At 42.9% G+C, this 24,965-nt stretch overlaps 1 protein-coding gene across 1 annotated transcript in view; it reads left to right on the forward strand.

Annotated features, from left to right (window-relative positions):
* Nucleotides 1–24,965, forward strand: part of LOC121929178 (adhesion G protein-coupled receptor B1-like) — a 159,635-nt gene that overhangs the window by 100,328 nt on the left and 34,342 nt on the right. The window contains exon 2 of the mRNA XM_042464487.1: nucleotides 7,912–8,828. Within this exon, the coding sequence (XP_042320421.1) occupies nucleotides 8,081–8,828 (748 nt within the window). The 5' untranslated portion in view covers nucleotides 7,912–8,080. The remainder of the gene's footprint in view (nucleotides 1–7,911; nucleotides 8,829–24,965) is intronic.

Genomic DNA, 24,965 nt, shown 5'->3' on the forward strand with positions numbered 1-24,965 from the left:
ACTTTTTGACTTGTGGAACCCTTATTTCTATGGTGTAGTCTCTAAGAGGCCTACCCTATGTCTTACAAATTAATGATGTTTAGGAGAACAGTTGGCCCTTCTTAGCTACAGATTTTTTTTATTCATGCATTTCAAGCATCCATGGCTTGAAAATATTTTTTAAAAATATAAATTCCGAATAGTAAACTTTGATTTTCCATTTTATCTAAGAGATATCATTTTGCTCTGCCACTATATATATTGTAACTTGATTTTGTTATCCACAGGGGATCCTGGAACCAAACCCCAGCAGATAACAAAGTCCCACTGTATATATTCATGTTCTTTAATTTCATTTAATTTTTATTTATTTCATTTTTCTGGAGCTGACATGGAGCACCTGGGAATTGCACATGGAGCCCTAAGGGCTCCTCAGAGCACAGGTTGGGAACCCTAGCTGTAGATGATCTTTGCATCTGGAGAAGGGGTGGGAGGCTGACTTCAACTCCCAGCATTGCTTACCATTGGTGATGCTGGATAGGGCTGATGGGAGTTGCAGTGCAAAAACGTCTGGAAGAATGCATGATTCCCTCCCTTGATCTAGGTGTAGGAGATGACAACAGAGTTCAAAACAAATTTCATTTGGATTACAACACCCAGAATCATACAGGTAACATTTGGAAACTATAGTACAAAAAAGGGAAACATTCCCAAGCTCTGGATGATAGTCTCATGATTCCACGTCTCACTCCTGTGTTCTGAGATTGTTGCCTGTGGTCCTAAAAGAACTACGGCTGAGTGTAGTAAGTAGATAATACTGAGCTAGATGCATCCAAGCCTCATCTGTGTAGATACATTGCCGTATCTTCATACATCTGATGTGGGTTCCCAATTTCCTATACCCAAGTACAATTTCCCTAATATGTGTACACAGGCAAGCTGTTGGTTGCATTCTGTAGTGTTTATACTGAATCTTTTCAGTGTACTAGACTATTAGAAACCAGAGCTTGGAAAAGCTCTTTTTGGGGGGGAATCTAGGACTGTGAGCTTTGTTTGGAATTGAGATAAACTGTTTGGATGCACATTGGATGCAAGTTACTACTGCCCTCTACTGGAGTGAAGTAGAACTACTGAAATGTGGGCAGTTTTAACGAAATTCCAATCATCCCAGGAGAAAGTCAATTCCTGTTTTACAAACAGGATTCTGAATTTGGAAAGTACCCAAGACCACCCCAGGGACTCTAGGGCCAAGAAAACAATTTCCACCGATGGAAAATATTTTTCGTAACCTCCCACAATGTCCTTTATGCAACATGCTTAGCTATTTTGCAGAACTCTTGGGAGGGGGCATGTATGGCACTTCATGGGTTTTGGTTTTTTTCTCCCTTTTTTACCATTTGAGTGAGAATGTCTATCAGTTTCTACATTTGTATTTTTTTATATGTATTCATTCCACCAGTCTTTCTCCAAAGTAAAGTCAGTTTGAATATGGGTATGTGTTAAATCCCTTTATTCCTAATTTGGTGTATTTCTTCCAGCATAACCCTTGCAAAATTTAGATTACAACAGAGATAGATAAATTCAAGACATGTGGATATGCAATGTGCATTGAAAGAATAAAGTGGGTTAATTTTAATTTTAATTTAATGAAAACATTTTACATTTAAATTTCATTTAATGAAATAATTGACATTTTTGAAACAGTTCTCTTTGGAAATAGCAGCTGTGGTTGTGTGAAACATTTTTATTTATTTTATTTATCTTCACCTACAGAGAAACTGCAGTTTTGCAAAGTGCCTTTTGATTTATTGCAAAGTTTCTTTGCAAAGGTCATCTTTAATTTTTTACTCCCTTTTTTGAGAGAGCTAATGGTGAACATAAATATTTTGTAGGCATAACAGTGGCATGTCTAAAGAATGGAAGCAAACTTGAGAGGCAGATCCAGGCCAAAAGAGCCATGGGACTACTAGCAATTGAAGTTGTCTACCTTATTGTTTATTTTATTGTGACAATTTATTAGAGAAAGAAGCTTCTGGAAGAGAGAAGCTTTTGGATTGCTCTGTTGTGCTACAGCAACACCTTTGCAGGTGGCCAGAAAGTGTTATTGCATCTACCAACTCAACAGAATTTGGTGGTAAGAATTATAGCAAGGTAAACTGTAGAATTAGAAGAGACCCAGAGGGCTGTCTAGTTCCCATGACTGTCACAGCAGAATATCCACAGCTAAAGCATCCACGACAGAAGGCCATCAAACTGGAAGGAACTGTCGAGTTCCATTCATTAAGACAAAAAACTCTGAATCTGGTCTGGTGTTTTGTCCTTATGTTATCTTGTCTACTGCCTTAGCTCTGTTCCCATTCCAGCACCAGATCATTAGACCAAGCAGCAAACAAGACCAGCATTACTTTTGGTAGGCACAAGGTATCTTGGCACTACACAGTTGTAACAGCTTCATACCACTTGTAAGAGAGCCAGTCTGGTGTAACGGTTTGAGCATCAGGCTAGGACGCTGAAAACCATGGTTTGAATCCCCAGTTGGCCATGGAAACCCACTGAGTGACCTTGGGTGAATCACATACTCACAGCCCCAGAAAACACCTGATAGGTTCACCTTAGAGCCACCATAAGTCAGAAACGACTTGAAGGCACATAGCAGCAACAAAACTACTTTTAGCTGCCAAGGCTTCATCCTATGGAATCTTGGAATTTGAAGCAGATAGCCTCACCTTGGCTTTCTTTACTCTTGCAGCACACAGTTGAGTTATGTTAAGGTTGAGATATCCCAAGACCTGTACAATACCTGAGAAGTGTAGTGTCCAGAACTGGACAGAGTATTTCAAGTGAAGTCTCCCGGAACCAGAAGAGAGTGGTACTATTACTCCTCTCAATCTGGACACTATACCTCTATTGATGCAGCCTATAATCATATTGACTTTTTTTAACTGCTACATCACACTGTTGACTCATATTTCAGTTTATAGTCTACTAAGACACCTAGATCTTTTTCATATGTTCTGCTTTCAAGCCAGGTGTCTCCCATTTCTTATTTGCGCATTGCATTTTCCCAATCCAAATGTAGTATCTTATAGCTATCTCTATGGCAATTCATGTTGTTAGTTTTGGCCCACCAATCCAATTTGTTGTCATACTTCTTGTGATTAACTTCAAAACCTTCCAGGGTAGTGACTATACATAGCTCTCCTGTTTGGGATCAAGGATGATCAAAGTTGTAGTTCATCAACACCTGGAAAATCACATAAACATGACAACTTGGTCTAAACAACATTACTGTAAAATAAGTCACAGTGTACATAACAATATGAAAATTCTAGATCATGTCTATTTGCATCAGTACTAGAAAAACAAAATTCCTCAAGGAAGAACTCCTACCCTGGACTGAATCTCTCTTTCCACTTTCGTACATGAATCTGGCGAGGTGATTAGTTCATAACCTCTAATGGAATATTTGTGTCTGCCTTCTGCTGTCGAGCAAATAAGCTGCTGAGTTTATTACTGAATGTATTGGAGATCCAGGTGTTTTCACAATGGGGATATATATATATATATATATATATATATATATATATATATATCACATTTCACATTTGTGTGTGTGTGTGTGAATGTGTATTCTTCTACATTTTCCCACTGCAGCTGGGATCCATTCAAAAGAAGAGAGGTGTTTACATTCCTTGAACATAAAACCATCCAGATGGGTCCTGGTTTAGGAGAAATCAATCCTGAGACCTAACAGCCAGAACACAGCATCCTCTTAATGGGGATATTTAGTTAAAGTTTGTTGGCTTTTAAGAGGAGTGTGGCAGGCAGTGTGCAGAGGTCTATAGGAGGCAAAGGTGAGCGAATCAAGTATTATTTCTTGCGGAGGAGTGCAGGAATCCACACAGTTCTCTAGGCATGTGCTGAGTTTGTAAACAGCTTATAGGGTCCCTGTCATTCACAATGCAAAAAAAGATGATGAGAAGTATTAAAGATGTGATCCTTATTCTTCTAATTCAGGGTTTAGAGGACCACTTTTAGCTTCTCAGAATTCCTGGAAGGCTGCATGCACAACTCTAGTCATGATTTTGGATGACTGACAATGATATTCCATCACTCCCAGTCACTCTGTAGGACTTTCATACCTTTCTCTTGCTTTCAAGTTGTAGACAGGAACAGTGGTATAGTTGAAAATATGATCCAAGTACAGGGTAATGGGGAATGCAGTGCCTTAGGGGTTAAGACACCAATTCTGATGATCAGAATATCAGAAGGCTGGCAGTTTGAGGCCCGGGTGCTGCATGATGAGTGAGCTCCTGTCACTAGTGCCAGCTTCTGCCAACCAGCAGTTCAAAAGCATGCAAATGCAAGTAGATAGATAGGTCCCACTTCTCAGTGGGGAGGTAGCAGCATTCGGTGGAGTCATTCTAGCCATAGGACCACCAGAGCAGTCTTCTGACAATGCTGGCTCTTTGGCTCAGAAATGGAGAGGAACACCACCCCCTACAGTTTGTTACGACTGGACATTCATCTTAAAGGACTACCTTTACTTTTTACAGCATATTGGGGTCTCAAACTCCCTGAACTGAGGAGGCTGGGCTCACACAACCACCCCACAATAATCAGGCATATTGGAGCACCAAGCCCACACAGAGAGAATATTAAGACAGTTACTGTCACTGAGTCCTCCCAGGAATAAGAAAGACTGCATGGCATCTATCTCATGCACCCAGACCACATGGAAGGGGCTTCAAAATTGAGCTTATGACAGTCTCGGTATTTAAGGAGGACTGGGGCAGTGTAGAAAACAGATAAAAAGAAAATCAACTTGTTTGAGATGTGCTCAACAATGGCTCCTTTTCATCCTGGAGAGAAGAGACCAGTGGGGTCCCACAGGGCTCTGTCCTGGGGCCAGTGCTGTTCAACATCTTTATCAATGACTTGGATGACAGAATCAGGGCCATACTTATCAAATTTGCAGATGACATCAAATTTGGAGGAATAGCTAATATTCCAGAGGACAGGATCAAAATTCAAAATGACCTGAATAGACTAAAAGCTGGGCCAAAACTAACAAAATGGAATTTAACACAGAGAAATGTAAAGTACTGCACTTAGGGAGGAAAAATGAAATTCACAGATATAGGATTGGGGACACCTGGCTGAACGAGACTTATATGTGTGAAAGGGATGTAGGAGTCCAAGTAGATCACAAGCTGAACATGAGTTAACAGTGTGATGCAGCAGCTAAAAAGGCCAATGCAATTTTAGGCAGCATCAATAAAAGTATAGTGTCTGGATCAAGAGAAGTAATAGTGCCACTCTATTCTGCTTTGGTCAGGCCCCACCTGGAATATTGTGTCCAGTTCTGGGCAATACAATTTAAAAAGGACACTGAGAAACTGGAACGTATCCAAAGGAGGGTGACTAAAATGGTGAAGGGTCTGAAAACCATGTTCTATGAGGAACGACTTAGGGAGCTGGGGATGTTTAGTCTGGAGAAAAGAAGATTAAGAGGTGATATGATAGCCCTGTTTAAACATTTGAAGGGATGTCATATTGAGGAGGGAGCAAGCTTGTTTTCTGCTGCTCCAGAGAATAGGACCAGGAACAATGGATGCAAGCTGCAGGAAAAGAGATTCCATCTCAACATTAGGAGGAACTTCCTGACAGTAAGGGCTGTCTGACAGTGGAACACACTCCTTCCTCGGAGTGTAGTGGAGTCTCCTTCCTTGGAGGTCTTTAAGCAGAGGCTGGATGGTCATCTGTCGGGGATGCTTTGATTGGGATTTCCTGCATGGCAGGGGGTTGGACTGGATGGCCCTGGTGGTCTCTTCCAACTCTACGATTCTATGATTCTATGGTGCTGAGGATACTGTAGATAGCCAAAAAGAAAACAAAATGGGTCCTAGAACAGATCATTCCTGAACTCTCCCTTGAAACCAAGATGATCAAACTGGGGCTCTTGTACTTTGGCAACATCATGAAAAGGCATGAACCTTAGAAAAGACAAGAATGCTAGGAAAGGTAGAAGCAGTAGAAAGAGAGGAAGACCGCAGGCCAGATAGATAGACTCAATGAGGGAGGCCATGGGCCTGAACCTACAAGATCTAAGCAGAGAGGTGGAGGACAAGGGGGCTTGGAGATGTCTCGTCTATGGGGCCACATGAGTCAAATGAATGGGAGAAGTAATTTGTCATCTTTTCTACATATGGTTCTCTATTCTTCAAGCTTGGAACCTCCATGTATTTTCCTCACCAGTTTCTTTTGAGAGTATTGCATTGCAATTCTTCTACCATATCGTCTCAGATTTTGCTTTTAAAGTAATATAGTGGAGAGACTACACTAGTGCTGTAGTGTTTTGAACCTTGGACTACAACTCTGGAGACCAGAGTTTGAATCCCTGCTGGACCATGGAGACCCACTGGGTGACCTTGGGTGAGTCTAACTTTCTCAGCCTCAGAGGATGGCAATGGCAGACCTCCTCTGGAGAAACTTGCAAAGAAAACCCCATGACAAGGTCTCCTTACAGTCGCCATAAGTCGGAAATGACTAGAAGGCACACAACAACAAAAATAATAAGGAAATTTACTTGTAGGCATGGGAAGAATATTTAAAACTATTTTTTTAAATGGTCAAAAACTGTGTTTCTCATATGCTGAGAAACCTTGACAAAAAGAATCGTAGGCTGATGGGGATCTTTGCAGTTTGGAGTGTTGTTGTTTTGTGCCTTCAATTAATTTCTAACTTATGGTGGCCCTAAAGTGAGCATATCATAGTATTTTCTTGGCAAGATTTGTTCAGGAGGTGGGATTTGCTTTTCCCTTCCTCTGAAGCTAAGAGAGTGTGACTTGCCCAGGGTCACCTAGTAGTTTTCCATAGCTGGGTGGTGATCCAAACCCTGTTCTCCAGAGTCATAATCCACCACTCCAACTATTACACTATGGTGGTGCCACAATGTTTGGAGCTTACGCTATGAAAATTTTTCATATGGTTGTTTTAAAGAGGAAATAATATTTTCTGTGCAAGAAAGAGTAGGGGCCATTCTAGTCTACCTTGGAAGGGGGTTCCAGAACTAAGGGGCAGCTGTTGAGAAAGCTCTGTTTCGTGTCCCTTCTTACTATACCTGTGAAGGTGGAGAGACTGAAAGAAAGACCTCTCCTGTGAAGTGGAGGTTCCCTGCAGACTCATATGTGGAGATAAAGTATATCACATATCCTGGGCATGAGCCATAATGACTTTTATTTCACATAACCAGCACTTTGAATTGTACTCAGAAAGAGACTGGCAGCCAGTTGAGCATTTGCAACTAGGGAGTTGCATGACTCCTGTAACCAGCCCCTGTTTACACTCTTGATACAAATTAAATTTTCCAAACACTCTTCAAAGACAGCCAAAAGGGATGTATCTGAGGCATCAGTTCTGCATAGTTATAGATCAGGCTCATACTGAATCCAAATTCTTCTGCAGCTCTGAGACTAGAATGGAGGAGGATGGCATATGTGCATATATGTTTGATGGTGTGTATTGTGTGTGTCCGGAAAGTGTGGGCAGAAGGCTGGAGGAGAGATTGTCCAATCTTGCTGCTCATTAGTGTTGGTCATGAGTTTATGCAGGCAGGGCTGAGGAGGAGGTCTGTGCCAGGGTTTTACAAAATGTGTGTGTGTGTTTCAGCTGGTTTGTACTCCTCCGCAAAAGAAATCTAAATTGAAGGCAGTTGCTTGTGTTGTGAGTTCTTGTTCGAGTGGAGGGGGAAGCATCTGCCCCAAACAGATGTGGCCTTGATCTAAGAACCAAAGCTCCCAGATGTGGCCTTGTTGGAGACATCACTACCTGCAAGCTTCTCTCTGAAAGGACCTCTGATCATGACTGCATTGGATAATGCTGCATTCTGGACTTAACCAAGCTGTGCATTTCTCTTCTTCTCCTCTCCAGGTGTTCCTTGCCTAAGCCACAAGGAGGAGCCTCAAGCCAAACATGGAAAGGCTGGAATAATCTCTCAGTGAACCTAGAGTGAGATCTCTCTTTTTCCCCTTCCTGTTATGTCCAAGATCTGCACTTTACCTGGCCATTGCATTGAGTTCCAAAGGACCAGGGACCTAGGATGAGGAGAAGCACTGGATTTTCCTTGAACCTGCTTTTGTTATTGCCACTTTTCTTTGCTTGGACAGCAGTGGCCCTGGACTTGGGGCAATCTTCGTGCACCACTTTGGTCCAGGGCAAATTCTTTGGATATTTCTCCTCATTTGCTGTCTTCCCATTGAACGCTTCCCATTGCTCCTGGATTATCCAAAATCCTGACCCCAGGAGGTATACCTTGTATCTGAAAGTCTTGAAGCCTGCCAGCGTGTGTGACCACCAGCTAATACGCACATACCAGTTTGACTCGTTTTTGGAGTCAACGCGGACGTACCTGGGCATGGAGAGTTTTGATGATGTGCTGAACCTTTGTGACAGCTCCACCCGCTATGCCTTCCTCCAGTCCAACAAGCAATTCCTCCAGATGAAGCAGATGGTTTCCACTTTAGAAAATGGGCATTTCCGGTGGAAGCCCTCCAAATTTCAGGAGAGAGATTTCTCAGTGGAATACCTGGTGGTGGGCAACCGGAGTCCGAGTAAAGCTGCCTGCCAGATGCTGTGCAAATGGCTGGATACTTGCTTAACTACTAGCAGCAGCTCCCACCCTTGTGGCATCATGCAAACACCATGTTCATGCTCCAGTGGAGAGGTGTTGGATCAGCCCAGTGAGATTCTGGGGATAACCAAAAAGAAAGACGATTGTTTTAAGGATGGGATTTACTTGGAGAACTGCTTGAGCAGCCCAAAGGACAGTGGCAGCCTGGATTTCCTGGGTAAGTTATGTCATTCTGTGACTCAGTGTTGTTTTTCCAGACTTCGAATAGAATGGATGTGATGTGCAATGGGAGCATTTCTTTTCTTTAGTGTTGGTTGTATTAAAGTCACTGCAAGGGTCTTGGTCACAGGCCAACTCCTTTTTGCTTTGAAGTGTTTTTGGCTTGCATCATTCCAAGCACACCCAAGTTGAAAAGTTGACTCTGCTTTGAAAATGACTGTGGCCTCTTTGGATTCCTCCCTGAGAGGATCATGGGTACAAGAGTGTGTGTTAAGAATTTTAAGAAGGCTAGCAGCATTTAGATGGTGCAAAGAACAACATTTCCTCAATGGAGTTCAGTGGGGTTAACTATTTCTTCACCAACATCTCAATAAACCAGGATGACTGTTTTCTGACCAGGGAATGAGTTGGCATAAGAGAGGGGCAAATCAGGGAGCTGATCAAACCTCTAACATAATACAAGTGTCTTCCTCCAATATGTAATGTCTTAGAGGAAGGCTGGGCATCATGCAGCCTTTCAGATATTATTTGGCTGCAACCTCCAGCTTTCCTCACCATTGGCAACACTTCATAAGGCAGCTAGGATTTGCATGGGTGACCAGACACCCTTCTTTTCCTAAACATGTCCAACATTTCAGCCTTATATCTGGGGATCTGTAAGGAATTGCAAAACCTTCTCCATTTTGAGCCATAAAACCTGTTCTTGTGTCATCTGGTGCCTCTAGCTCAACAGATTTATTACTGCCCAGCTGCTGAAAAGGGCTGTGGAGAAGACTGTCACTGAACATATGGCAGTTTTGTTTGGTTTGGTTTTTCTGATGGAGGTGTGGAAAAGAAAGAAGATATTGAAGCAGATCAGCAGCACCAAGTTGGTGGTAGGGACAAAAGTGTGTGATTTGGGTTGAGGAAGAAGCAGGAAGGATGAGAGAGCAAACGGCAAAAGTACAAATGAAATGAATAATTTAAATGTAGATCCAGTCAAGAATTTGTTGCTAGTAAAGTACCATTTTAAGCATTTGTTTTGCTCAGTGTTCTATAAGTATATCGCTAGCCAACAAGGCATTTTATTGAAAATAAGTTCAGAAAAATATAGTTGAGTACATACTAAAATACAGTTTATGTAATATAGCTCTAAAGAAACTATATGAAATGAATTTATATTTATATTAGTGTTCTTAGCTTTTGTTTTGCAATGTCCAACATTTTTCTTGAATGTTCTACACTTTGCAGTGTCTTGTCTTCATTTGCGATTATGACATCTGGTCACAATGGATTTGCAGTCTAACAAGAACTTTCCATATAGAACTAGGGATAAATATTTTAAGAAATGAACAAAAATATTGGGGAGGTTTGTATGATTCTCATTCTTGTTCCACAAACTACAGGAAAAGAGATTCTACCATTGCTCCATGTTCTAGTCTCTGGAGCAGCAGAAAACAAGGTTGCTCCATCTTCAATATGACATCCCTTTAAATATTTAAACAACTCTGTTAGCCCTGATGTGCGCTAAAAGAAAGGGCATCACAGCCTCCCTGAATAGGGCACAACTATGTTTCCTATCATTCTTAGCCAGTATGATCAACTGAAGCCTAATGAAGCCTTTTCAGTGAAAACAGTCACCAGAATCCCATTGGGAACATGTGTCTTCGTAAGTGCACTTACGCCTGTGGGAATGAGAACTGTGCAATTGGGTAATGTCTATATTGAGTAGAGGGACTGCTGTTTTGTTACTACATAGCAGAGTCAGCAAAGCACCTAATGTACATTGGTGTGCAATGCACATTAGTGTGAAATGCACATCAGTGTCTGATGTGCACATCATTGCCCAATGTGCACAATGTGCCCATCATACTGATGTGCATTGTGCACCAGTTCACAGTGGTGTGCACAGTGGATTGGGCACTCTTGCTGGTGTCCTGTTATACATCCTTACAGTTCAATAAACTGTTCAATAAAAAGGAGCCTTGGTGGTGCAGTGGTTAAATGCCTGTACTGCAGCCACTCACTCACAAACCACAAGGTCCTGTGTTCAATACCAGCTAAGGGCTCAGGGTTGACTCAGCCTTGCATCCTTCCGTAGGTTGCTAAAATGAGTACCCAGCTTGTGTGCAATTGGCTTACACACTATAAACCACTTAGAGAGCACCTAAGTGTACTGATAAATGTAATAGAAATGACGCAGCAGGAATGGCTCTCAAAATTCCTGGAGATTCCTAGAGAGGTGTTCTCTTAGGCCCGGGCCAGAACACCCCAAAAGGGCGGCCTGGCAGGGGCCTGTTTCCCTCTAAAGGGACACCGCAGCTGCAAACTGTGCAGCATCCCTCCGAAGTAAAAACAACCCAGAAAACCCAGGTTCTTTTTACTGTGCTGGGTGGATGTCATGAATGTTCACGAATTCCTATCAAAAAGAAACAGAAACAAAATTGTTCCATAGTTGGGTAACAGGATAATTGCACACATCCAAAGGCCCCCACTCTAGGGAAGGTTAGCACAAGTAAAACCTAACTGCATTACGATTCTACAAATGCCACCTCATGGCAAGGGAAGACAGGGACTTTCTGATCTGAGCACTAAATTTTTTTATCAAAATGTATTTCTTTCCTTTTTATTACACATCAGAAAGGCAGAACTTCAGGGCACTGGGGAAAGGAGAGGTAAGGGGGAAGAGGAGAGCCATCCTTTCTGTTCTCTGCTCAATAGCTTACGGACATGATCACAATGTGGAAATATCAGCAATTACCTCCCGAATGCGCCATCGGTGTAGCAGGGAGAGGAAAGGTGGAATTTACATCCAGTTTCTGCGGGGAGTTTTACAGGCAACTACTCCCATTATTGCTACAAGGGGACTTTTATGTGTAATTTAATGAGCAGCACTGTGGCAAACAGCTCAACTGTTCAGTTTGGTCGTTCTCTCAGAGTTCAGCATTATTTAACACCTTCTCTGACTCTGGCAGTGGAGTCAATTCTTCCAAGGGAGTTTTGAAGGGGATACAGGATGGGAAATGAGAGCCAAAGAGCTGCCAAAATAAAATAAAATAAAATAAAATAAAATTTCATTCTCTCTTTTTTGCAAGAAAAGCAAAGCAGTGGCTTGGGGTGCTACGAGTGCCAATGCAACCGCACAAATACACACCCACAGACACACACAAATGCTTTTTCTACTGAATGATGAAGTGACTACACGGTACAAAGTATGCAGTGTGACAGCACTTTAAGTGCTGTAGCACAAGGTCTTTAGCCTTCTCTGCCAAAGAGTGCTGGTGCCTCACAAAACTACGAATCCCAGGATTCTGTAGGATGGATCCATGGCAGTTAAAGTGGTGTCAAACTGCATTTTTTCTCCCTACAGTGTACACCAGTGGTTTCCAAATTTTGATCCTCCAGGTGTTTTGGACTTCAACTCCCAGAAGCCCCAGCCACTTTGGCCAAGAGTTGAGCATTCTGGGAGCCGAAGTCCAAAACATCTGGAGGACCAATGTTTGGGAATGATTGGTGTAGACACACCCAGAGATAAGAGGCAAAAAGTGGAAACAAAAATTTCAACCAGCGGAATAGTAAAGAAGGAAATTAGGTCTAACCTGCCAAAATTTTAACCCATTCAGTTAAAGGGCTGGAACCTCCAAATTTACCTTAATGACCAGCAGCTTCTATGACAGAGGTCTGTTCTGTTGGTGACTAAGGTGCACCAGGATGTCCTTTCCAGCCCTGTGATCTGCAGTGTGCCATTCATAACCAGGACTTTTCACAGCTCTTCATCATGTCAGAGATTGCTGGTGGCAGGTGGGCTGGAAACATTATCCTGCTTCACCTTTTTCGCCAACAGAACAGGCCTCCATCACAGTGGCTCCCTGGCAATTTAGCTACATGTCAAAGGGGGTATTTGTGATCGTGGCCATAGCACCACAGTTATGAATATGAGGCATGGGTGAATATAGAGCAGTTTGTTATTTGTTGTTGTTGTGTGCCTTCAAGTCATTTTCAGCAAGGTGATGCTAAGGTGAACCTATCATAAGGTTTTCTTGGCAAGTTTCTTCAGAGTATCTTCTCTGAAGCGAAGAGAGTCTGAATTGCCCAAGGTCATCCAGTGGGTTTCCATGGCTAGGCCTATCTTCTTATCTGCTTTCTTCACTGTCCAGCTTTCACAACCATATGCAAGTTGCAAGGTAGCTTAAACAATTTAAACAAAGTACAGCTCTCTCTCTCTCTCTCTCTCTCTCTATATATATATATACACACATACGCCAGCAGAACACACCCCATTAAAAGCACCTTCTGCCTCAATAAGTCAAGAGCCAAAGTCCTACGCAAATAAAAAAGTCTTTAGTTTTTCGTGGGTTTTGCAGGCAAAATGTCAGGAATAAATTCTTCCAGAACATAGTCACATAACATGAAAAAAAAAAAACATAAAAAAGATGGATGCCAGCCACGAAAGCCTTCAACTTCACAAAAAGGTCTTTACTTGTTGATGGAAAGAGGGCAGAGAGGAGGTCAACTGAACCTCTCACTTCTAAGACAATCTGTTCACAACTACTAGGCAGGCTCTCTTCCATGTCCCCACCAAATACACTTAGTTGAATCTCCTATATCCATGTCCACCATTGCCTTTATTATTAACCCCAACCCCAGAACTGGGTGGCAGAACTGGATATTCCTTTGTCTTGGAATAGTGTGAAAAGTTCTCCTCTATGCCCATCTTTTCCTACCTGTGTGTCTTATTTTTAGACTATGTGCACCCAACTGGGTGGTAGGATACACTCCTGACCTATTTACATATCGTACTCATCAGTTTTGTAAGTCTTAATGGACCTTCTGATGAAACCCTAATAAGATGGGACATCCCCAGAACATCCCTGTATCATAATTGCATATACATCACTAGGCCTCCATCTTTTGCTCTGAAATCCAATATCATGCAATAGCAATTCTGCACGGTGGCACACTTCATTTAGCCAAATGGTCATTGCAGTCCCCCCGTGACCCATCCAAGAAATAAACACTTAACTGAACTGGGGAATAACTCACAGCTACCAAGTTAGAAAGAAGCAACCGGGTTTGGCTCGGCCAGCGTACTTGGGAACTACAAAATGTGCCATCATCAGAAAGACAAGCGTGGGCAGGTCTCTATACATCTCTCCCCATGTTCCAAGTGGCTTTTATTTATTTTTTAAAATGAAAACTGATGACCAAGGACAGTGGACCTGGAGAGATGATGGATATAAGAGGGGACCTGTTGGGAAATAAAGTCAGGATAGAAAAGTAGGGAAACTTGAGGAGCTCTTAGCAATAAGCATATCAGGCTACTTCAGTCTCACTTCACTCTTGTGTAATAAGTCCATTCAATTTCCAGTTTTTAAAGCTGCATGCATATCCACTTTGGTTTCATATGCAACTTTCTCTTGAAATACGACCCCCCCCCCCATTTATCCTCATGTACATTTTTACACTGTATTTTTGTAGTATCTACATTTTTGTATAATAATAATTAATTAATAATTTGTTTTATTTATATACCGCTATTCCAAAGATCATAGCGGTGAACAGCAAGTAAGCTAATTAGCAAGTAAGCTAATTAGTATGGAATTTTTTAGCAAGGAAGTGCACTGCAAAATTTGGAAATTATTGACTGATTGATTTAGGGCATTCTAAATCCATCCGGGGGGGGGGGGGGAGGAGGCTCCCAGAACAGCTTAAAAATTGCCAATTTAACACATCCCTGCCCTCAGGTTTACAAGCTAATAAAACAGACACACAAGGACAAAGGGAATGCAATGTAGGATGTGATTATTTCCAACCAACACTGATTGCTGCTCTCAGTGGCAGTTAGAAAAGAAGGAGGACCTCTCACCAGCCACTGGGACCAAGACACAAAAGAAGTGTGCTGTCTTGAGGTATTCTGATCTATAAGGGTAATTTGATTAAATATATGGATCAAAGGAAATTCTCCACCATTGCTCTAGGTTAGTAGCAAAGCACTAACCAAGTTGACATGCTGGTTCCTCTACTTTAGAGGACAAAATATTAGGTGATGGGGTGGGGGGAGAGACTCCTATATCTAGGAGCTGGAATCCTAATGATAATGCATGCTTGCCTAAGCAGGAGTTGCAGGTGTATATTGGATCTGAGGAAGTTGGTATTCAGTACCTCCTAGTATAATGTCCTCCCTTGGGTTGTCACTAAGGGCTGCAGGGGTAGGGACAGTGCAAGGAGATACCACAGAGACGGGGTGACCTGTCATCCTCCTTTTCCAGGATACATCCTACATTTCATCCTTCTGTCCAGGAGGAATTCCAAAATGCCCTCCATTTGGAGCAGGGCTAAGCAGCATGCATTCATATATCTATGCCTGCTTTTAGCTTTTATTTGGTAATGTCCAACATTTTACTTGAACACCCTACATTTTGTGGTACCTTGTCCTTCTTTGCAGTTAGGATATCTGGTCACCCTGCTCAGAGAGGGCTGTCAGCTGATGCACTGGTAGGAAGGGTTTGCCTTCTGAGTCTAGTGCAGCAGTTCTCAACCTGTGAGTCACGACTCCTTTGGGGGTTGAACGTCCCTTTCACAGGGGTCACCGAAGACCATCAGAAAACACATATTTTTATATGCATTATATAAATAATTTTATGGTTGGGGATCACCACAACATGAGGAACTGTTTTAAAGGCTCACGGCATTAGGAAGGTTGAGAACCACTGGTCTATTGGCTCTGCTGGGCAGGAGGGAAAACAAATTCCCTCCCTTTCCCACCCAGCCAGTAACTCCATCAGATCCAGAAAGGCTGTAGAGCAGCAGCAGGAGTCCGCTCCCCACACTGCTGTTGGGAAGGAGCTGGTCCCCTGGCTGCATGGGAAGGCAAATCGCCTCCCTTTTTTGCCCGGCCATCTGCTCCACTAGACCTGGAAAAGGCTGTTGTAGAGAGTGAAGTGTGTGTGTGTGTGTGTGTGTGTGTGTGTGTGTGTGTTACAAAATGATCTACACTGGGTGCCAAATACAGTGGGCCCTTGGTATCTGCTGGGGTTTGGTTCCAGGACTGCCTGTGGATACCAAAATCCAGGGATCCTCAAGTCCTATTAAATAGAATGGTATAGAAAAATGGTGTCCCTTATATAAAATGTCAAAATCAAAGGTTGCTTTTTGGTATATGTATACATTTTCAAACCATTGATATTGAATCCCATGCATAAGGAATCCATGGATACAGAGGGCTGAATGTATATTAGCTGTGCCACTGATCCTCCTCCTGGAAGCAGTTTCCAAATGCCCAGATACTGATTCCACAGTCATTTACTGGTTGGGGAAAGGCAAGAGGTGCCTAGGCAATGTCTGGCTGCAGTTTTGTACCTGGGAGAAAAGAAAAGTGGTATTAGTTGTCTACTACCAGATATAGAATGTAATCTGGATGCTGTCTAAGAGCAACCACCTTTCCCCGGCCAGTAAATGACTATGGCAGCACAGTCCTTTGAAACCTGCCTTCTGGGGTGCTGACTTGTGCAGACAGGGCATTATAGTATCTCACCCTTAGAAAACTGTTCCAGTTAGAATTTGGAAACATGGACCAAGAGTCTACACTGTACTTCTGAGGTATACACTTACACCCACATAGTTACATGGTAGTTGTGCTACCCACCTTTCTGCTAAGTATCAGTGTGGCACCATCAACTGTACCTCTGCCAGTATGCTTGTTTATTGTCTCATTGTACAGTGGAGAATGTACAGTGTTTATTTCAACAATGAACCGAGGTACATGAAAGTACATAGAAGGCACTGACAAATAGTTATGCACCTTTTGAGAGTGTGAAACTGCAGGCGCAACAGTTAACACTTGGATAGACCTGCTTATGCAATTGCATAACTGAATACAGATGTTACACAATGGCCAAGGGAACTTATAAGGATAAAAAACCCAATACGATCCCTGATATTATTCGTGGACTGCAATACCCAGAATCCCTCAGGCATTATGCAATGTAGGTTCAATAATGCACAGTGGGCCATCCATGTTCACTGGGGTTATGGGCATAGGAGCCCCATGAAAGTGAAAAACCCACAAATAAAAACCCTACTATTTTTTAAGCTGAGAGAACACCTCTCTAGGCATCTCTAGGTTCTCCAGCACAACTCTGTGAAAAACATCTGCCAGAAGTTGACCATAAAATTGTGATGGAGGACCTAAAAAGGCCTACAGAAGTCTTCTTTCTAGGAATCACTAGGTCCTCCAGCATGACTTCTGGTAGTTGCTGACCACAGAGTTGTGCTGGAGGAACTAGTGATTCCTATATATAACATATGAATCAGATCCGTGAATTATCAAATCTGCAAAAATCAAAGCTGCAAATATGGGGGCTGACTATAATGTACTGAGGGCTACAACTTACTTAAAGGAGATTACTACATGTGTCTTTTAAACTACAATTATAATAATAAAATAGCTCCTTTGGAATACTTAGCACATGACTTATCACCTCTGATCCATAGCTGCTTTGTCTGTGGAGCATGGTTAGGGTGTCCCTTTTTAATGATGGGGGAAACCCATCAATAAGCTACCAATTATGCTAGTCCTTGGGTGTGAAACATCAGTGCTGTGGCAGTTGCGATATTGGCAGTCATGTGGTGTTAGTGTCTCCTCCTTTCCCCCTGTCTCCTCACTATTCCCAAGCAGCATAATTTCATTTATATTTTTGCTATTTCTATTTATTTTCTCTTTTTTAAAAGCATTAGCAGAATTCTAGAAAAAGTAAAAATAAAATAAAAAGCCTGAAGGGCCCATTGTGTGTGGTGTGGAGCAGGGAGGCAGGTATTATTATTATTATTATTATTATTATTATTATTATTATTATTATTATTAACCTTTATTTATGAAGCGCTGTAAATTTACACAGCGCTGTACATGCAATCTTTTTAGTTAGACGGTTCCCTGCCCTCGGGCTTACAATCGAAAAAGACATGACACAGAAGGAGAAGGGAGTGGTGGAGGGAAAGGGTAAGAGGTCCAGCAGTTCCTCTCTACCTCCAAGGCCTGGACACAGATGGACTGGAGGGAGGGCTTGGCTTCAAAATGGAAGGTTAATCTTCATCCAGGGAAAATACATACTCTCAAGTAGGATTATACAATACATAGCAATACAGGAAATGGTTCGATAAACAGGCAACAAAAGAACATCAGATAGTAAGCAACAATTATGCAATGCCTGGGAAGGCTTCTCTGAACAGGATGGTTTTCAACTCCGTTTTGAAGCTGGTTAAAGAAGTGATGGCTCTTGCTTGTGGGGGAAGAAGGTTCCAGGAGTGAGGGGCAGCAAGTGAAAAGGGGCGAATCCGGGATGGGGCAGAGGAAATCCTGGGCTGGGACAGCAGGCCTTGACTACCAGAATGGAGGGCCCGAGTGGGAAGGTGAGGAGAAAGAAGGTCTGATAAGTAAGGAGGGGCCAGTCCATGGAGGGCTTTGAATGTCGACAGCAGGAGCTTATACTGAATGCGGAAAGGGAGAGGGAGCCAGTGAAGGGATGCCAACACAGGAGAGATGTGGTCAGAGCGGTGGGTGGAAGTGATAATGCGTGCAGCTGAATGCTGGACAGAGATTAGAGGACGGATGTGAGAAAGAGGAAGCCCAGCCAGGAGGACGTTACAGTAATCCAGTCGTGAGATCACTAGGGCATGGACCAGGATCTTGGCAGTAGAGGTGGAGAAATATGGTCGGATTTTAGCAATATTGTACAAAAAGAATCTACAAGCCTTGGCTGTGGTCTGGATCTGAGGGATACACGACAGAGAAGAGTCAAAGATAAAACCAAGACTTGCTGGACTGGTTGAATAGAATGTTTAAGCGTGAGTGCAAAAAGGAGTGCAATGATAGAAACAGCCACAGTCACACTATTGTGGATATGTGATGTGTGATAATGGCTGCTCTGAAAACAATATGTTTCCATTTTTCTCAACTAAATTGCTGTTCTGGGGGAGTTGGGTATAGCAAGTATCTTTGTATAAACCTCAGCAAAAAACCTCAGCATGGAGTGGGGCTTCCTGACAGTAAGGGCTGTTCGATAGCGGAACACACTCCTTCCTCGGAGTGTGGTGGAGTCTCCTTTTTGGAGGTCTTTAGGCAGAGGATGGATGGCCACATGTCAGGGATGCTTTGATTGAGATTTCCTGCACGGCAGGGGGTTGGACTGGATGGCCCTTGCAGTCTTTTCCAACTCTATGATTCTATGTCCAGTTTCTACACCTTGGGCCTGGAGAACCACATGATTCCCACCACTGCACTAGACTAGATCAACCATTGAATGAGTCTCCACCAGCAAAAATGCCTGTACAACAGAAATAGTTCCACATAGAGCAGTGGTCGTCAAATCTTTTTGGGCTACCGCCCCCTTTCCTCTTAGGGGACAATCTTAGCACACACACCCCGCACATATTTTTGATACCAGGTCAAATTCAAAACAACCAATCTCAGTGGCTGCTCCTTTTTCACCCATTTATCTTGGGAGCAGCAACCAAACAGCTGGTTGAGCAGTGAATGAGAAGCTTCTTGTCTTGCAGCAAAGGCCAGCACAGGCAAGAGTCTTTTTGGTTGTTGTTTGATTGGTTGCTCAATCGCTACTCCCTTTGCACCCTGTCATCCTGGGAGCAGCAAGTGAGCAGTTGACTAAGCAGTGATTGAGAAGCCTTTCACCCGTGCCAGCCTTGCAACAAAAGCCATTGGACAAGAGGCCTCTTGGTTGCTGCTCCTGAGATGACCAGGTGCAAGGGAGAAGCTTCTCCCAAGAGAGGAGGGACTCTCAATCCCTCATCAGGGCAAAGAAAGGCACAGCCAGTGTGTGTGTGTGTGTGTGTGTGTGTGTGAAGGAGGTTTTCAGAGGTGACATGCTCTGGACTGGAGACTGGTGTGGACTGGTAAAGGGAGATTTTAACTACAGGAGCTGCTCCAAGACAAAGGGCTCTTTCCAAGAATCGAGCACAGATATTCCTTCCCCAGTGACACCATCACCATCATCCTCATCATTCTCATCATTATTCCCTGTTCTTTAGAAATGCTCTCAGAGCAGAAAACTAGTCTTCCCACAGGTTGTCTCACAAAAATAAAATAAAAAAATAGTTTCTTCTGCTACCTCTTCTCTCACTCCATCTGATGATAAAAGCAGGAGCAGTAGTGCAACTCCAAACTGCCAGCCAAGTCCCACCAAAGCTCACAAAGCTTAAGTGGGGTCCACTTAGCAGAATTAGCAAATTTGAAAGTTCCTTTTTGCCACCACTTCTCCCCTGCAACCATGTGCCCTCTTTTTGTTCGTGTCTGTCCCAAAATGGTGAGGCTCCAATCCACAGAAGTGATGTCCTGTGCCCAAGCCACATGAGAATTTCCCAATTGCCACTACTAGTGAAAGATGTCAGTAAAGGAGTGAGCTCACATGGGCAGTCAAAGAGCAATAGATAGCACCATGCAAAATGATGAGCAAGGCTGTGTGGTGGTTTCATGCAATCCTCATCCCCACCATGGTCCTAAAGGCTGCTGATTCCCCTTGTGTTTCTTACACACCAATACTTTGACTGAAGGTCCCCTGTTGCCCCCTTTTCCCCCCCCTCTTCCCCCCCCCCAATGCCTCACTTTCTCTTCACCACCACCCCTGGAACCTTCCACTGTCTCTACTGATGTAGAGTAAAGAAAACAGATGACATGGTGTCTGGGTCCCTGCTGGCAATGGGATTTCATGCCAGGACTGGCGGGCCCAACTTTGCTTTGTAAACTTGCCCACAGTGGGTCAAAGACCTGGCATGCAATTCTGGTTTGGAGACCAATGCCCTGTCAGTTTCCAGCTTGTAAACAGCCAAAGCCCTGTGGATTATTTCGATGACAGCAAACTGGTCTTTCCTTGGGCTTGAGCACTTGATTGTTTATTCTTGTTCTTTCCCAGCATTTATTGGAACGTCTGTCACTTGGAGCTGCCCGATCTCTGAGTTCAAAGCAATGATCTGCAGAATTGATCTTGGTTAGAGGGCAGAGGAAAGCTGCCAAGATGCCACAAAATGGATAGCTCGAGAAGAAATAAAGGGGTCTACGAAAAGCATCAAATGTACAATGTAAAACACATTCATAAAATAAATGTACAGTGTCTACAATATCCATAAGAATAAAATTAGGAATGTAAATAATACACATTCATGCATTTTCTTATTCCTGGCAAAAAAGAGTGTCTCAAGATGTCAAGACAGTATGTCAAAATAACTATTTTGAGTTTATTTACCATTCAGTGGGTACAATGAGATCTAGGTTTACTCCCTATTATTTTTGGTGGTTGCTGCTACTGCTGCTGCAAAAACCAATATTTTTGAACAAGACATATATTGGCTGGAATCCTGTTGGTGTCATTAGTTGCTAAGTGCTTTCAAGTTGATTCCAACTTATGGCAATATTATTATTATTATTATTATTATTATTATTATTATTATTTATTTGTACCCTGCTTTCCCCCAAAACTGGGGTTCAAATTTATCCTGGGGTTTTCTTGCAAGATGAAGGGAATGCTGTGGATATAGTATATCTTGATTTCAGTAAGGCCTTTGACAGGGTTCCCCATGACATTCTCACAAACAAGCTTGTAAAATGTGGGCTGGACAAGGCAACTGTTAAGTGGATTTGTAATTGGTTGACCGGCCGAACCCAAAGGGTGCTCAACAATGGCTCCTTTTCGTCCTGGAGAGAAGTGACCAGTGGGGTCCCACAGGGCTCTGTCCTTGGCCCAGTACTGTTCAACATCTTTATCAATGACTTGGAGGAAAAAATTGGGGGAATACTTATCAAATTTGCAGATGACACTAAATTAGGAGGAATAGCTAATATTCCAGAGGACAGGATCAAAATTCAAAATGACCTGAATAGACTAGAAAGCTGGGCCAGAGCTAACAGAATGAACTTCAACAGGGAGAAATGTAAGGTACTGCACTTAGGGCGAAAAAATGAAATGCACAGATATAGGATGGGAGACACCTGGCTTAAGGAGACAACATGTGAAAGGGATCTAGGAGTCCAAGTAGACCAAAAGTTGAACATGAGTCAACAGTGTGACGGGGCAGCTAACAAGGCTAATGTGATTTTAGGCTGCATCAATAGAAGTATCGTATCTAGATCCAGGGAAGTAATAGTGCCACTATATTCTGCTCTGGTCAGGCCCCACCTGGAATATTGTGTCCAGTTCTGGGCGCCACAATTCAAAAAGGACATTGAGAAACTGGAGCCATGTGTCCAAAGGAGGGCGACTAAAATGGTGAAAGGTCTGGAGGAACGACTCAGGGAGCTGGGGATGTTTAGCCTGGAGAAGAGAAGGTTAAGAGGTGATATGATAGCCCTATTTAAATACTTGAAGGGATGTCATATTGAGGAGGGAGCAAACTTGTTTTCTGCTGCTCCAGAGACTAGGACCCGGAGCAATGGATGCAAGCTGCAGGAAAAGAGATTCCACCTCAACATTAGGAGGAATTTCCTGACAGTAAGGGCTGTTCGACAGTGGAACACACTTCCTAGGAGTGTAGTGGAGTCTCCCTCCTTGGAGGTCTTCAAACAGAGGCTGGATGGCCATCTGTCAACGATGCTTTGATCTGGATTTCCTGCATGGCAGGGGGTTGGACTGGATGGCCCTTGTGGTCTCTTCCAACTCTATGATTCTATGATTCTATGAGATTCAGTCCAAGGTATTTTGCCTTTATCCTCTTCTAAGGCTGAGAGAGGGTGACTAACTTGTCGAAGTTCACCCAGTGGGTTTCCGAGCGGGGATTCATATCCTGGTCTCCCAGAGTCTTTGGCTAACATTCACAACACTACGTCCTAGTGCCTTTGTAACAGAGGTGTAGTGGGAGGCAACACTAGCCTTGGCCCTTGTGCTACATGCAAATTCAGTTCATGTTAACATAACCAGAACTCCACAAGTTTATCCATTTCACATGCTCTTTTTTGAATGGTGCATAAATCTTTAGGGAGTCAGTGGGGTGTCATGATTTGAGTGTCACTCTCATACACAAGGAAAGTTTGTGTCAAATAATTCTATTCATCTTTGCATACTGATGATGCCTTGCATTACAGCTCCTAATGACTATACTCAAGCGCTTTAGATAGTGCCTTTTGAGGCCAAGAGAATATGTTGTTTTGTGCCTTCAAGTCTTTTTTGATGAATGATGACCCTAAGTAGAACCCATCATGGGATTTTCTTGGCAAGTGCTTATCAGAGGGGGCTTGCTTATGCCTTCCTCTGAGGTTGAGAAAGTGTGACTTACCAGTGGCTTCCATGGCAAAGTGGGATTCAAATACTGGCCCCAAAAATCATAGTCCAACACTCAAACCACTACACCACGCTGGCAAGAGATAGACTCAAATCCTGGCGGTTAGTCTACAGTAGAACCACCAAGTCAATTGTTGGATCATGAGTCTACACCAATGTAAATTCTGTTCATTTAATGGATTTATTCTAGTTGGGGCTACTAATAGGATTCCGTCTACAGTGTCCTAGTGCCATTCTTTGGTACAGGTTGAGTATCTCTTATCTGAAATGCTTGGGAACAGAAGTGTTTCAGATTTTTTTATTTTATTTTCATTTTTTTTTTAATAATAACTCTTCCACACTGCTGAAATAAAGCAGTTTGACACTATTTTAACCATCATGGCTCCATTCTGTGGATTCCAGTTTGTTGAGATATTCAGCCTGGTCTGTCAGAGAGCTCTTGTGCCTCACCAAACTACAAGTCCCAGGATACCACAGAACAGAGTTATGGGAGTTAAAGTGGTGTCAGACTGTTTTATTTCTGCAGTGTGGATACACCCTTGGAGATGGGACCCAAGTCTAAACATAGAATTCAGTTATGCTTCATATACACCTTATACATGTAGTCTGAAGGTAATTCTATACAATATTTTAAATAAACAAGCTTGTAAAATGTGGGCTAGACAAAGGAACTGTTACATGGATCTGTAATTGGTTGACCGGCCGAACCCAAAGGGTGCTCAACAATGGCTCCTTTTCATCCTGGAGAGAAGTGACCAGTGGGGTCCCACAGGGCTCTGTCCTGGGCCCAGTGCTATTCAACATCTTTATCAATGACCTGGATGACAGAATTGGGAGCATACTTATCAAATTTGCAGATGACACCAAATTAGGGGGAATAGCTAATACCCCAGAGGACAGGATCAAGATTCAAAATGACTTGAATAGACTAGAAAGCTAGGCCAAAGCTAACAAAATGAAATTCAACACGGAGAAATGTAAGGTATTGCACTTAGGGCAGAAAAATAAAATGCACAGATATAGGATGGGTGACACCTGGCTGAATGAAACTACGTGTGAAAGGGATCTAGGAGTCCAAGTAGACCACAAGTTGAACATGAGTCAACAGTGTGATGCGGCAGTTAAAAAGGCCAATGCTATTTTAGGCTGCATCAATAGAAGTATAGTGTCTAGATCAAGAGAAGTAATAGTGCCACTGTATTCTGCTCTGGTCAGGCCCCACCTAGAATATTGTGTCCAGTTCTGGGCGCCACAATTCAGAAAGGACATTGAGAAACTGGAGCGTGTCCAAAGGAGGGCGACAAAAATGGTGAAGGGTCTGGAAACCATGCCCTATGAGGAACGACTTAGGGAGCTGGGAATGTTTAGCCTGGAGAAAAGAAAGTTAAGAGGTGATATGATAGCCCTGTTTAAATATTTGAAAGGATGTCATATTGAAGAGAGAGCTAGCTTGTTTTCTGCTGCTCCAGAGAACAGGACCCGGAACAATGGATGCAAGCTCCAGGAAAAGAGATTCCACCTGAACATTAGGAGGAACTTCCTGACAGTAAGGGCTGTTTGACAGTGGAATGCACTCCTTCCTCGGAGGGTGATAGAGTCTCCTTCCTTGGAGGTCTTTCAACAGAGGTTGGATGGCCATCTGTCAGGGATGCTTTGATTTGGATTTCCTGCATGGCAGGGGGTTGGACTGGATGGCCCTAGTGGTCTCTTCCAACTCTACGATTCTATGATTCTATGATTCTATGAATTTTGTGTATGAAACAAAGTTTGTGTATGTTGAACAATCAGAAAACAAAGGTGTCACCACAGCAACCACCTATGAAAAAAGTTTTGGATTTTGGAGCATTTTGGATTTTCAGATAATAATAATAATA

The sequence above is a fragment of the Sceloporus undulatus genome, chromosome 4, assembly GCF_019175285.1.
Source record: "Sceloporus undulatus isolate JIND9_A2432 ecotype Alabama chromosome 4, SceUnd_v1.1, whole genome shotgun sequence".
Classification (NCBI taxonomy): Eukaryota; Metazoa; Chordata; class Lepidosauria; order Squamata; family Phrynosomatidae; genus Sceloporus; species Sceloporus undulatus.